Here is a 14,744-nt window from a genome sequence, read left to right as displayed (position 1 = left end):
GCAGCCACAATTAGAAAAAATCTGTACATTTACTTATGAACTGCTTTTAAAAATAAGCAAGGACAAACAGCAGGACTGGACAAGGGGTAACATTGCCAGGATATGGGGAATGTCAATGGGCTTGTGATTTTACTTGGATAATAGCCATTCACCATGATACTCAGACAGGAAATGCAACAAAATCCAAATCCTAATGAACAGGAGATAAGAGTTCTGGTCTTCATTTTGTTTCTGTTAGGCCACTGACCAACGGGCCATGGAAGAAGCCACTCAGGCATGGTCTTGAAGAGGTTCAGCCAGAAATTTAGAACAGATAAGAAGTGGTAAACAACATAATTTGTCTCCTGGGAAGGAACAAACTTATCTCAGGATGTCTGCCAAGACTTGTGAATATGTGTAATCATTTTTATGGAACATTCAGGGAATGTGCCAAGGGTAGAAAAGGTGAATCAGGACATAACATGTCAGAAAATGGAGAGGAGGGGGCCTAAAAAGGAGTCACTAGTGTAAGCTGCAAGATGGCTTGTTTGGCATAGCCTGGCACCTGATCACTGCTGTCTGTCCTATGTTAAGTCCTACTTGTAATGCTCCCTTTGTGACCTTGCTCTCTTTGTGTCAGTGAATGCTGTCCTGCCTGTGAATCAGGAGAGGGCTGGAGGACCTTTCACCAGCAAGCTTTCAATTCTCATCAGCCATGGAAGAAATTTATGTGCCTGTTTTCTTCTTCTCCTAAGGGCTGTCAGCATGTTGACATGGTGCCAGTAAAGGCAATGGTTTTTCTTTGTCACTGTGTGACCAGCCATACCCTACAGACACTTCCATCTTGGGAAGGTGTGCTCCCACTCACTTCTTGCTGGATGAGCAGACAGGAGCAGTGGAAAGCAGACCAAGAAGAGGAATTCCCTGTAGCTTAGAGGGCACTAAATACTGGTTCTCTTCACAAATGTGTCATGGTTATTCATTGGAATTACTATGCACAATCCAACCCTCATAAAACAACACAGTCTTGCATTACACTGTAATTTTTCCAGAGCCGAGAGAACATCCAGTTATCTACAAGCTTTCTTTGTCCTTCAATTGTGTGACATTCCCAGCCTTCACACTAATTCATCTTTTGCCAGACACTCAAGACTTCACATAACATTTTGAAAGAAAAAAATGCACGAGCAACCTAACTTCAAAATTATGCATGGATGAAGCAAACTGTTTCCAGCTCACCTTTACAGCAAAATATCTGACAATTAGCAGCCAAGAAGCCAAATACACAAATTAAGTTCTGCAAATTTTCCAAAGCCATAACTTGCTGCTTTTAAAAGCTGTTAGATTTACTAAGTTTGCATCTTTATCCTTAAGAAAACTTACCTTATATGACAGTTTAAGACCAAAAAAAGGCCTCATATGAACCTCAAGACCAGAGGAATGTTTTTTAAAATCAGTACGCAATTGTTTCTGTAAATTTGTTTCTCCTTTTTGAAACATGTTCAGTCTCAAGGGACATAGAAGGGGCAAATGCACTTTTGAGCATTACATTTTACCTGTCCAGTATTTAGTATGAATTTTATACTTCTACCTTATTCTTAAACTTTCAGCAGACAAAAGAAAGGTCATTACAATTTTCAGAAAATCATAGTTCCACACCTTCAGCAGTGATATAAAAGCATGTGGGATATCCACAACTAAACCACCACTGTCCTTTATTACAAGCCAGTTCTTCTAGACCAAAGAATTCTGTAAACTTGTCTGTCTTGGAGCAAACAGACTCTAGCTGCACCTTTCAGCGCAGTCACACCATTAAGAGTCCCATCTTATTAGGAACTTCATGACTGTAGTGACAATAACATGATTTCCAGATCACTAAAGATGAGCTATTCATACAAGTATTTACAGTATTTCTATACTGAGCAACAGTACTCTAACTTGAGCAACTAAAACATCTCATGATAATTCATCAATTAGTTTAAAAAAAAAGCACAAGAAAATCCACACTTTGCAAACACTACCATTATTGGAATTTCTCCATCTATCACAATTAATTTTACCATGAAACAATAAAATTTATGAACAATAAAATTTTCAGGGTATCTACTTTATGGGTGTCAGCAAGTGTTACTGATATCTTACATAAAAAATGATAAATGTTGTTTTGTATTAATAAACTTGGATAACAGCATCTTTGTTCAACAGATCTTGGAATATTACATGCCCTGACCTTGTATCATAAGATGATAAGAGCAGGAGTGAAGGAAACCTCAAATCATGCACTTACTTATTCAGTGTGAGGTCAAGGATGAATTTAGAGCCAAAGGCCTCAATCTGGAAACTTGCCTGGGCCAGATGTACAGCCTGTAAACAGAAACATGCAGTTGTCAAAATATTCACTTAGTTTTATATACAAAACAAATGTGACTGTGAAAAACAAAGTTATGGAAAACATGCTTATTTTCATGAATCTCATGGGCATATGAAAACTTTTGCCCTTGCACCAAATTCTCATTCAAAAGCATTTTCCTTTTTAGAGGGAAGCAAACGGTACCTGAAAAGCATACTGTGAAATACACACTCATCCCTCAAAAAAAGTAAAGGAAAAAAAAAAGAGAAAAAGTTTCACACAAATGTCTATATTTTGTCATAACCAGATGGCTGTGCAACATAACCATAAGTAATGTAGTATACTGTTCTTTTAATTTAGTTATTGCAATCATTCCCTTTAAAAGGCTGAAATAATTAAAGCATTTGTTCAAATATGAAAATCATGGCAAGGCTTCTATTACATATTATGAAAAACTCCTTCAAAGTAATCCCTTCACAATTAATGGCTTTGTAGTTGGCACCGTAGCTAATCAGTATAAAGAATACTGATGCTGGTCAACACACAACAGATCAACATTAGCCTGTCTTGCATAGAGAGTTAACTTCACAATATTCAGTTATTGTCAGATAAATTGCATTCTTTTTTCTCTATACTGTAATAACTATACCCAAAGACATTTAAAACACACTTATCTGTTTTCTAGAAAAATAGGGAAATGATAATAGATGATCCAAGAATTTCTTTTTGTGAAGAGCTGTTCCAGCAGGGTTGAAGAGATTAGATCTGAATTTCACAGCAGCTTTCCTGATAATATTCTAATAAAATCATGCTTACTTATACACTAATTTGATACAGTATAAATAATTACACAAAGCTGGAATATTATGACTAAGCCCATTAGTCAAAAGACAAAAAAACCCATATTTTTTATTAAACACCACAATTAACCTTCAGGTATGTCACAGAAAATATATCAAGTTCTAGCTAGTTTACAGCATAACTTAAATAGTATGAAGGTTAGCTTTTATGGCCCACAGTTCTGCTCTCTTTTGGAAATTTCTGCACAAAAGATAAGTTCTTGATGTTTCTCTTCCATTCTTGCACTACACAAAGCAGCACTGATTTTAATCTTCCTTCTCAGCAAAGTTATTAATCATCTTTCAGAAAATTCTTCAATATAATTTTTTTAATTGCTATTGTTACTAAAATCAGCTGTGACATTTCCCATATTACTTTATCATTCTTTGCTGCCAGAATTATCATTTCCCTTTCAATAGGGTCACAGAGCTTTGTTGTCAAGCTTCTTTTTTTAAAAATAAAAGTCATGTACAAATATTTTAAATACCTATAATGCCATTAAAAAATCTTGGCTAAAGCCTAGTTTTGTTCATTAAAAAAACACAATGATTCTAAGTGAGAACTAAAAAAAATAATATTCTTAGCTGATATCTAAAATCATATAGAAGCTAAGCTTTCTCTCAGTTCTATATTTTGGTAAATGTATATTGTCGTCTCACCAGTTCACCAATTTGCTAACACTGGCCTGGCAGATCTGAGTTTACAGCTGCTCTGAATCAGCAGAGGAAAATGGTTTAAGTACAAACACAAACAGGTGGCATGATCAGACTCTGCTAGCATATACATTAAAAAAAAAAAAAGAAAAAGGGAGTACATGGGTATCATACATCAGGTTAAATACATGCCCAGTAGGACAGGCTTTTCAACCCCAAATCCACTTTTTTTTACAAATGAAATAAAGGAACAACTATCACAAGGAGCTTTCCAGGGATCTGTTCATGACAAAAACCTTATTATGTTTTCAAAATACACATTTTTTTTTTTTTAAAGCATTAAATTTTGTTATGGGAAAAGGGCTGCAAATTAGTTTTATGCCATAAAGATTCCAATTAGGAGTTACACAAGCTACTGCTTTGAATCTCCTCCACATGTAACATTTACCTAAAAAGATGTTCATATATATGTCACAAGATTTCAATGTTAAATATCTGCAAAATTTACAAGAGCATGAACTATTCCATTAAGATCATTCTAAAACATGAGAAATCTCTCCCTAGGCATCAGCTACTGATTTCAGTGACAGACGGATGACTAGTCTGACCTGCTACAGCTTTCTATTGTCCAACCAAGACTGTTGAATGATTTCTGTGTATCACCCTTCAAGTTTCTAAATCATGAACCATGTATTCTTTATCCTTATGCAATTTCAAAATATTAAAAGTAATTTTTATTCTTGGTCTGCAATATCATAAAACCTCTTACTCTTGTAGAATTACATATAGCAACGTTGCTATTTCTGAAAACAACTACTTCTGTGTAAAAAAACACAGATACTTGCTATCTATTAGTGTGACTCACTAGCAGATGCAGCCTGTATACAAAAGCAACTGCTGCAAAGCAGCTGACACTAATTTGATGACCTGCAGCAGGGCATGTTCTCCACCAAACTCAGCTGAAACCATGGGTTACAAAAAGATTTTAAATCCCTGGAGTTTAGCAAAAGCACTCTTTTGAATTCAGGTGAATGCAATACACTGCTGCTACAGCAAATTCAGATTCTATTAAACTAGTTTAACAATAGATAACCACTCCCAAAAGCCCTAAAAGAGCTGAAGGTAACAAGACTAAATATCCAATCCTGAAACATTTCTTTCCTGCAATAAGTTCGCATAGAAAGCTACCAGTGAACTATCACCAGATGTTTTAAGCATTACAAGCATCATGTACCACAATGATGGGAGGAAATATTTCAGAACCGTATCTGCAATTCTGTTATCCACCTTATAATTTCACTGTATTCTCTCATCAGCTACTGTGTAATACAAATACCTGAAGTATAATCTGAAATACTGTGTTCTTCTCATTGGCATACAAATATAAATTCAAACAAGAATATAATGTTGATCAGTACATATTTTGAAGAATATGTGTATTTTTGCAGGAAAAATAACAAACATCATCCTCTTGTATGGCTTGCGCACATGCAAATGCTCACACCTGCATAAGTATTCTTTATTTACATAAAGAGGAGACCAAGTTCCTTTGTCTGTGTTTGCTTATCATCTAAAACCCTCTGCAGAGGCTCCTGCTTTGACAGCCATAGCCTATTCCAATGGCAAAGCTCCAAAATTATATAAAGTTTTTCTTCTGCAAAGACTTACTGATGATGTATTGCGATGTGGGTTGAAGAAAGGTCTGAGTCTCTCAAATTCTTCCTGTCCTCATACCCAATCCTCATACCCAAATTTTAGGAAAAAGAAAAAAAGTCTTTTTTCCCCCCCTGTTCTGGAAGCTCAAATTACTGGTATAGTCATTGTAATAAGAGATTCTTCATACCAGGGACATTCTAGGAGTGCTATAGGTGCTTATGCTAAGTAGTAGCTCTCAGGGTTTTTTTCTAAGCTAAAAATCCATATGTATAAAGAATTCCAGTTTCTCTCAAATCAGTCATTAGGTTACAATATAATTCACTTTTTTCAGATTTTCAGGAAATTTACAATCATCATCACCAAAAATAAACTACTACATTAGTTTTACTTTCTTCACAGTAAAACTATGCCCAATGCACTAATGTGTTATCCCTTCAAAAACACTAAGTTCCATCACAAGTCTTTAAACAAAAGTAACAGCCTTATTTAACTGACTAATGACGGCTATAAGTCTTTTGCTATATTCATGCTGATACAATCTCCAAATGACAAGCTCATTGCTTTTAGAAATCTATTTTTTCATACAATTCTGCTGACTAAAACAATGGCCAAAATCTACCTCTCTGAGTTTAGAAGCTGAGCAAGGGGTTTCATCACTCTCATTATGGAAATAGAAATGTAAGTCAGATTTAGATGGATTTTACACCAGCAAAACAGTTCTTTGCTCTAGACCTCCATTCTAATAACAGCCTTAGTTTTGTCACAAGTCAATGTGACTTAGCACGTATCAGTTCCTAATCCTGCTTTCCGCTTGTTGGCCTATCCTCAGACCCCATACAGAAACTATTCCCTCTTCTAGCATTTGGTTACATTCCACTGCATGGCACGTTCACCAAAACAACCTTCCAATACTCCCTGGAAATAAAGCATTTCATACTGAAACAGAATACATAAATGTCCCAACAGCACATGAAAACTGATGTTTAAAACATACAGAATTTCAGAAAACCTCTTGTTGATGATTTGTCTCTGGACTTGAACAACAGAGGAGTCACTTTAATGCACTTGAACCCCAAGCCTTGAAGACTGTTCTTTGAAAGAAAGGTCATGGGCATGTGAAAAAAGACCACCGGAAGCAATCCTACTGTTGTGCATCTAAACCCCAGAGGCCAGAACTCACTATTCTCTCCTAACGTGACAATACTTAGATACCCTTCTGTAGTAACCCTGGCTTCCAAAGCCATATCCCCCCTTGAGAATTTTTTTTAAGACTCTACAAAGTAGAGCATCACTATCTAGGGCCACTTTCCTGCAGTATCCACCTTCCCACAAATGCCAGAAAATCCATAAACTTAATTTATTTCTATTTTGGAATAAGGCATAACAAGTAGAAGCATTGTGCTACCTAACTCTTTTGTAGGTTATTGTGTGAAGCTCATGAGAGAGCCCAGAAATAACTTTTTTTTTCTTTTTTAAAGGATTTAAGAAGTTGTAGAAGTAACATTACCTGCATTTCAGCTAAGAAACAAAGCTCTAGATCTAGCTGAAGATGGCATAAGGAAAATCTCCTACTCCCAGAAACCAAAGACAGGAAGACCAATTTCAATCCTCCTGTTATTTACTACTGAAGACAGAGTCAAGATAAGACTTTTGCATTAATATAAATTCGGTATAGAACAGAAAAAAATAAAAAGTACACACAACCTTCCATTTACAAGTAGTGCAAACTGAAACTGCAGCACAGAAAGATCAGGGAAAAAGAAAGAAAAGACAAAGCCAGCTGAAATATCACAAAGATTCTTCAACAACAAAAAAATACCTGCTTTTTTTTCAATACTGCTTCCTTTTAAATGGAAAAGAATTGTTTTTCTTCATCTCAAGTATGCTTTCCTGCTCAACTTTCATATGCTGCATGCTAAAATTACATAGAGGACTGAGACAGCATGGTATCTCAACCTTTAAAGCAAGGCAACAGAGCAAAAAATCATTGCATTCACCTGGCAGGAGTATTTTCTTTATGTAAATGAGAAACAGCTGACCTGATCAGAAACACCTGGAGTTCCACCCCATGAAAAATAGCTCAAAATAAATCAAAATTTTGGGGAAGGGGGAACATATTCATAGTCAAAAGTACTCTTGCTTATTTTTTCCTCTTTAGGATCTGCAAAACAGTTTTCCTAACACCTCTCTCCTTCCCAAAATCACATTAACAGCTTATAATTATGCATGAAGAGATGGCTTCTTTACAGCTCCTGAAAACTTCTGATTCAGAAACTCTCCAGCAGATATAGTCAGCCTCCATATGAATCCATTTTTAGTTATTTTCCACTCAAAATTTGCTAAGGTTGCCCTGGGCTGTGTTTCTCCAGCAATCCTATTATGTTCAAACACCTTGCATTGCAGGATTTTTCCTTCTGCTGGCCACTGTAAGGACTTGCTCCTAGCCTTTTCTGACAAGTTGTGTCCCAAGTAGTCTTCCTGCTAGCTCCTAAAATTCTTGTGTATGTAGCCTGTGAAAATGAACCAAAACAGTGATCCAGTTCAATAAAGAGATTAACAGCTCCTTCAAAATACTACCTCCACCTGCAGAAGCTTAAAAAGACAGAACACAGGTGACTCAGACCTCTTCATCAATTTTATGGATTCCTGTGAGCTTCTTCAGTGTGTTTTTATAAAGAGATGCTCTTTTCTGAGCATTTTGCACTAAAAATAACTTCAGAAGAACTCAAAAGCAGCCTAGCCTTAATTTGACTATGAGGAAACAGATATATAGAATTATCAGTTTTCAAGCATCAAGTATTTAAAATTAGCTTCTTTAAGAGCACAAAGCTAAAATAAAGTATATACTAGAACTCAGCCCCCTTGGAGATAGATCACTTTGTCAAAACTATGGTGAACATTTCTTTCTTTTAGCAGCGATACAAAGCTTTTTCCAAGAAGAAGGAATGTGAGAGGGTCCTGATCACAAACACCTTCTCAATATGATGACATTTCACCAAAAGGGGATAGAGAAAAATCATTGCTAAGAAAGTAACTTCTTGTTTATGTTTTTTTATTCTCTGCTACACTGTTTTCTCTCGAGTGTTTAATTTCTACCAACCTTTCACAAAGAGCATTGCAGACCCTTACTTTTGGGAAGTGATTTTTAAAAAAGTATTTTAAAAATACTTTTACATAAATTTTACATAATTATATTTCTCCAACCTCTTTCTTCCCACCTCCACACTATTTCTTCTAGTCTTACCCTCTCCTTAGAGTGACTCAGCATTTCTGAGGCATTCAGGCCTGATCTCACAAACAGATCATAGCCATATTACATTATTCTGACCACTGTACAGAAGTTCCACAGAGAGGAGTCTACTGAATATTATCAGTAGTTAGGGACTGTTTCCACATCATATGCCTATAAATGGCATATTAACCTTGACAAGAAAATACAGGTTAAAATGCATAGTCCCAAGAACAGCAGAAGAACAACAAAAGCATTTTTTCCTCAACATTTTACACTCTATACATATAGAAGGCTGTCTTAACTTTTTTCACATTATTAAAAAAATCCTAAATACAGATGTCTTTCTTTTCCTAACTAAATTTTGTTATTTTGTAGTTATTTACCTAACTACTTCTCTTTATTACTAATAAGAGACATCAAAATCTCACAGGTAGGATTTATTACCATATGGCCTTTCTTTTAATTTTGGGAAGGGTAAAAGCCAGTATTGAAAAGAATCCCCCCACTAAGTCAAAGCCAACCCCTGGGTATCTTTCACAATCAACTGCATTGTTTTGTTTATGGGTTGTTGTTTGGGTGGTTTTCCTTTTACACCTTCCAGACTTCCCCCGGTCCCCAATTATTGCTCTACAGAGAAGACATAGAAAATCTTAGACAGAAGAAAATAATATAATAACAAATATTTTAGCTGTTGTAAAGTAGATGAAAAGGCAAAGAGTTACTTCATGCAAGGAAATGCACAAGATGCAAGCTGGGGGTGAAGGTGTCAGGTATGATGATCCGGAAGCAAGACATAGAAAAATCCATCCAGACAATGAATGTAAATCAACTCTTTCCTTCAATTAAATATAAACAATAGATATAAAACAATTGAAAATTCATGCCAGAAGAATGAAGTCAACATAATGTCACTCTCCATGAAGGCCCAGGACTGAGGAACACTTCTGCGGGAAAAACTGCAGCATTAGCATTCCCTGTGCTTAAAAGGGACATATGAGTAGTAAGAAGATCCACTTTACACAATAGTCAGCAGCAAGCATGCCCAAGGAAATCAATACCAATTCTGTCAGCACTGATTTCTGCAGAGCTTTACTCCAATGAGTAGATACAAGGTAGGGCGTAGGAAGGAACAGCAACGTTCTCGTGGGCATTGCTGGGTAAGCACAGAGATCAGTGGACATTGTCCCCAGTGGATTTCAAAACAACATACAGCAACATGGAAGAAGCATTATTCCCATAAGCAACTGTGCAAGTACTTTTAAATCCCTTTCTTCCCAAGAGGGGAACAGCAAGACCTTAGTGTTTTAAGTGTATTTAAAAGAGTGGAGTCACGTGAAAGAGTATTAGTTCTGAATGTAGTGTTCTCTTAAGTAGCTCCAGTTTCCAACCAAAAGCTTTTCTGTGCCAACCACAACATATTCATGCACTGAGATGCATCCAAAGGCACACACCAGTATCCATGTTCAATAAGCTAGGAAGCAACATTTCTTCCTACTAAAACATGAAAATGATACGGGTACCTCAACCTTTTTTTTTTTTCAAAGATTATTCAGTGCCTTCTTATTAATTCCTAATCTGAAATGGCACATAATCAATATCAACATAAGGACATATAACATGTATTAAATTCACTGTCCAAAATTTCAAGAGAAATGCTATTGAATAGGTAGGAACTCCATTATAGCTAAGCCCTTCAGTAATATCCTACACACTGATTTGCTTTGTTGCCTCTTCCCTACCTCTTTATATCCAAATCATCTTTACCTTCACTTTATCTTTTACCCTGTAGGAAGAAATTAATTTTTTAAATAAAGATTTATAAAAATAGGATGAAATTAATTTAAAGGGTACTAAGTGACATTGTTTAGACAGATTTATTTCTTTACAAAGCAATTCCCAAAACCAAAGTATGTTTAATTCCATGTAATTTCAGGGGAAAAAAAGCCCCAAACAATTTACTAGCTGTATCCATACAAAATGTAACATTAGATCTTGCCACTAAAAATGAAGAACCCAGGTACTGTTTGACAAAAAATGGTAACATTTACAGTGGTCTTCACTGGCCATGCAGTGGCAGGAAATGAATGCTGCATTTATTAGGTAGTGCAAGCACACTCAAAGCTAAGCCACTCATGCTGCAAGTTTAGGATTCCAAAGAAGCTCCCTATGCAGGTACTTCTGCAGTCTAGAGCTATTTTGGAAGAAACATGTTGCTGATGGTTGTGTACCAAAAGTGAAGACACCAGGATCTATGCTGATTAGTCAAGTCAGCTTCACCTAATTCCCATTTGTTTTATCTACAGTTGAGTTTCTGAACCATTCTGAAATTCAAAATAATTATCTTTAAGTTAACACAAGGGAAATTTCACTCTTGTTTAATTACATGTACTCCCTTAATTCCTAAAAATTGTGGTAGGGACCACCATTAAGTCTTGAATATATACAGATCAAAACAAACACAGCTTCACATCACATATCACTGTTTTTAAAATTCTGCAGATGAGCCTCTTTTTACCCTACCTTGTCATGTTTCTGCTGGTGCCTTGCCCTGGTGTCCAGGATATGGTAAGGGGTCTCAGAGTCTCTGTTGATGTAATAGATTAGTCTTGAAGGCAGTGTGATTTCTTTCTGGATTGCATTGCTGTAGCTGTTATTTTTACTGGTACTGCTGTTACTCTGTTGAAATGTACTCTCTTCATCTGCCAGTGCTTCCTCTATACCGCTTGCTGTTTCATTCCAGTGCAGGCCTGGGGAAGAAAGATATGCCAGCCATAAATTCCATGGCAGAATGTGTTTATTTCCATGAAAAAGCTACATATTTGCTTGCAGTTTTCTAACATTTTACTAATCACTCAAGCAAACAAAAAGATAGCTTACTCACTGAGCTAGATTTGATTCATTTTTTACACATAAAATGGTTTCAGAAAGAACATTATTTATTTAATTGCATTAATCTACATTTTCATATGCAGTCATAGATTATAAATATTTTAATACCTCTCAACCTTCAGGAGGAAAAACCCCTCAACTTAATGGATATGTAGTTACCCCCTACCTCCTCTTGCACAGCTAAATTCTTTCACAAAAAAAAAAAAAAATCTACAAAAAGCTAAGAATACTCCCAGTGTTGCTAACACAGATTTCAGAGTCCATGTGCACTGAATGCTAAACTTCCTATTATGTAAAGGGAATGGATTTCTACTTCTTTTAACTTTGACAAGAGCCCTTTTCTTCAGTAGCAGCTTTTGAAAAGAAATCCTGTATCTTTCTTCATTAAAATTTCAAGACAGTCAATCAACGCGATGTAACAATATAACAATATTACAAGGTAACGGCAATGTACCAACAATAATAACACGATGCACAGAGTGCCTTCCGAGCATTCCACATGTCACCTATATGCAACCAAGAGCAAATAAACAACAAAGCACACACGGAGATCCGACCCCAAGCAGACAAATTAGCGGATCGCCGTCCACATGCACCGTGACACATCCAAAGCCCGCCGGAGCTTTTTGTGTCGCATCCCTCACGGGCGTCTTTCCACGCACAGCATCCCTACCCAAGACACTGCAGCACCGGCACCGCACGTCCCTCTCTTTTGTGAGAGCAAGCAAGCCAACGAAATCTTAACTGAGCCCCGGGTTTACACACGCTGACACAGACACGTACACAAAGCTGGGAGCGGGAAGGGAGGAAGGAATGCTTGAAGGGAAATGGATGTTGCCAGGGTTTATCGCGGGCGACGGCGACCGAGGGGCCGCAGACCCCTCAGGCACCCGCACCCCGCCATACCCACCGGCGGCCGCTGCAGCCGCGCGGGCCCGGGGGCAGGAGGAGCCGTGCACGAGCAGGAGCAGCGAGACGAGGCGGCCGAGGAGCGGTAGGAGCGCGGGGCGGCGGCGGCCGCCGCAGCCAGGCTGCCGCAGGGAGTTGCTGCCGGGCGGCTTCATGGCTCATAGCGCCCCGGGGCGGGGGGGGCAGCGCGGCACAGCCCGCACGGCCGGCGGGCTGCGCACGGGGGGCGCGGGCGGAGCGGCGCGGGCGGCCGGGTCCCCGCAGCGGCACCGCCCGTGCGGCTCCTGCCGCTGCCGCCGCCGCCGCCGCCGCCAGGGACACAGCGGCACCTCAGCGCGGGGGCGGGCGGGTCCCCGCAGCGGCACCGCCCGTACGGCTCCTGCCGCCGCCGTGCGGGACACACCGGCACCGCCTCGACACCTCAGCGCCAGCGCGGGCGGGCGGCGGCGCGCGCGCACCTTCCGCGCCCGCCCCCGGCCGCGCGGCCCCGCGCACGCGCGCTCGGGGCGGGCCGGGCCGGCCGGGCGGGGCAGCGGCCGCTGTCCGATGTGCTGCCCGCGAGCACCGGCGGGACCCGGCTCCCCCGGCTCTCCCGCGCCCCGCCGGTGGCGGATGCCGCTGCCCCTGTGCAGCCGAGAGTGAGGTGCTACCTGCCGGCGGGGTGACCGCCGCCAGCTGCCCACAGAGCCGCTCCGGGCCGGGGTCCCGCGGCCGCGGCCGGACGGGCTGAAGCGGCAGCTGGGAGCGGTGCGCGACTGCCCGAGGCGTAGCTCACAGACCTCTCCCCCCTCACAGGGGCACAGCTGCAAACAGCTGGGTTTAGGAACTGTTTTAAAGAGCTTTCACGCCGGGTGAAATTTCTTTGAAATGCATCAGCCCTGAGCAAAGTTCGGAGGAGTCTCCGGAGACGCTGAACAGCAGCAGGGGCAGCTTTGCTCTCCTGAGAGCAGGGCCAGGCCGCTCTTCGCGACCCGGGCAGCGCTGCAAGCTGAGGCATTTCAGAGCAGACAGTCCCCAGCTACTGCAGAGGGATGCATGGGCAGCCCCTGCTCCTTGTGCGGAGCTTCAGGCTCCCCCCTCTCCTCCCTCCCAACGCCTCCAGCTAACAGCTCTGTTTCTTGCATCGCCCCGGCGTTCTCTTTGGTCCCTGGGTCCCGCTCATCCTCACTGACTGCAGATAACTAACCCCTGCAGTGAAGGGCGGTGGAGGTGAGAACCAAATGCCGCCAAAAAAGTGCACAGATATTACAGAAAAATTGATATGTGTACAATAAACCAAGAGGAGGACTGCAGGGAGGTGCATGGTCAGATTCTGACCTGGTGTAAATCCACTCTGCAGTGCTGTGTTCAGCAGCAGGCAGTCTGGACCACAAACACAAGGACTGGTGCATTTCTGTGCAGTGAATAGTATCTCTCATACTTCCAGTCCAGCATGCCTGGGGTGAACCACTAAGATGAAGAATAGTTGCAAAGATAAAAATAACTTCAAAGAGATATGAGAAGATGAATCTGCTGTTTTGTATTCATACTGTGACTTCAGGAGTCAGAAAACCTGAGTTCAGAGACAAGTTTAGATATGAATTTCCTAGCAAACATTTTGCCCGGCAGACTTCTAATACCCAAAACCAGATATGCTTTATTTTGGTGCAAGTCTTGCTGCTGAGGAAATAAAGATGTCTCCTTTTTCTTTTTTTTTTTTTTTTGGTCTGGATATAGCTTTTTATTTTTCAGTTTATGCCTTTTAAGCTGAGTCTGCATACCACATGGATTTCCAGAAAGATAGGTAGTGCTCTGTTTCACATAATTTTCTCTATATTCCAGCCTGACTTCATTATCATTGTTAATTTAGAAAGTATAAGCAGCTTTACAGATCATTACCATGCAAACTATTTTATAACAGTAGTGTTATTAGTTTTATAAACAATTAAATTTGAATTCTCATGCTGGTTAAATAGAGGCTGCTTGTGGAAACTCAAAATCTGGGTGTGTAGCAGCAGACAAACACTTTGAAATGACAGATCCATGGTATTGCCAGGCGTAAAAAAAAATATAAAATGTGCCTTAGGATTTCACAGTTGTCTAGGTCTAATGAGAAAGCTATACCCATTTTCTACATAAAATGGTCTTCCTTAAATCTCACATTTCCAGGCATTTTCCATGCAGACCACCCATCCCAGCTGTTCCTCATTATTATTATAGAATATTTCAAACAATAGCAGCTCATGTTTCTCCCCAT

The 14,744-nt window shown here is 39.8% G+C and overlaps 1 protein-coding gene across 3 annotated transcripts in view; it reads right to left on the bottom strand.

The window, feature by feature from the left end:
* Window positions 1-12,663, bottom strand: part of ADAM23 (ADAM metallopeptidase domain 23) — a 65,894-nt gene extending 53,231 nt beyond the window's left edge. For all 3 annotated transcript variants that reach the window (XM_050976910.1, XM_050976909.1, XM_050976911.1), the window contains exons 1-3: window positions 12,510-12,663; window positions 11,231-11,457; window positions 2,267-2,343 (exon numbers count right to left, since the gene is read on the bottom strand). In XM_050976910.1, the coding sequence (XP_050832867.1) occupies window positions 2,267-2,343; window positions 11,231-11,457; window positions 12,510-12,663 (458 nt within the window). The remainder of the gene's footprint in view (window positions 1-2,266; window positions 2,344-11,230; window positions 11,458-12,509) is intronic.
* Between the last annotated feature and the right edge of the window lie 2,081 nt (window positions 12,664-14,744).

The sequence above is a fragment of the Serinus canaria genome, chromosome 7, assembly GCF_022539315.1.
Source record: "Serinus canaria isolate serCan28SL12 chromosome 7, serCan2020, whole genome shotgun sequence".
NCBI lineage: Eukaryota > Metazoa > Chordata > Aves > Passeriformes > Fringillidae > Serinus > Serinus canaria.
This window is presented reverse-complemented; position numbering and strand designations above follow the sequence as displayed.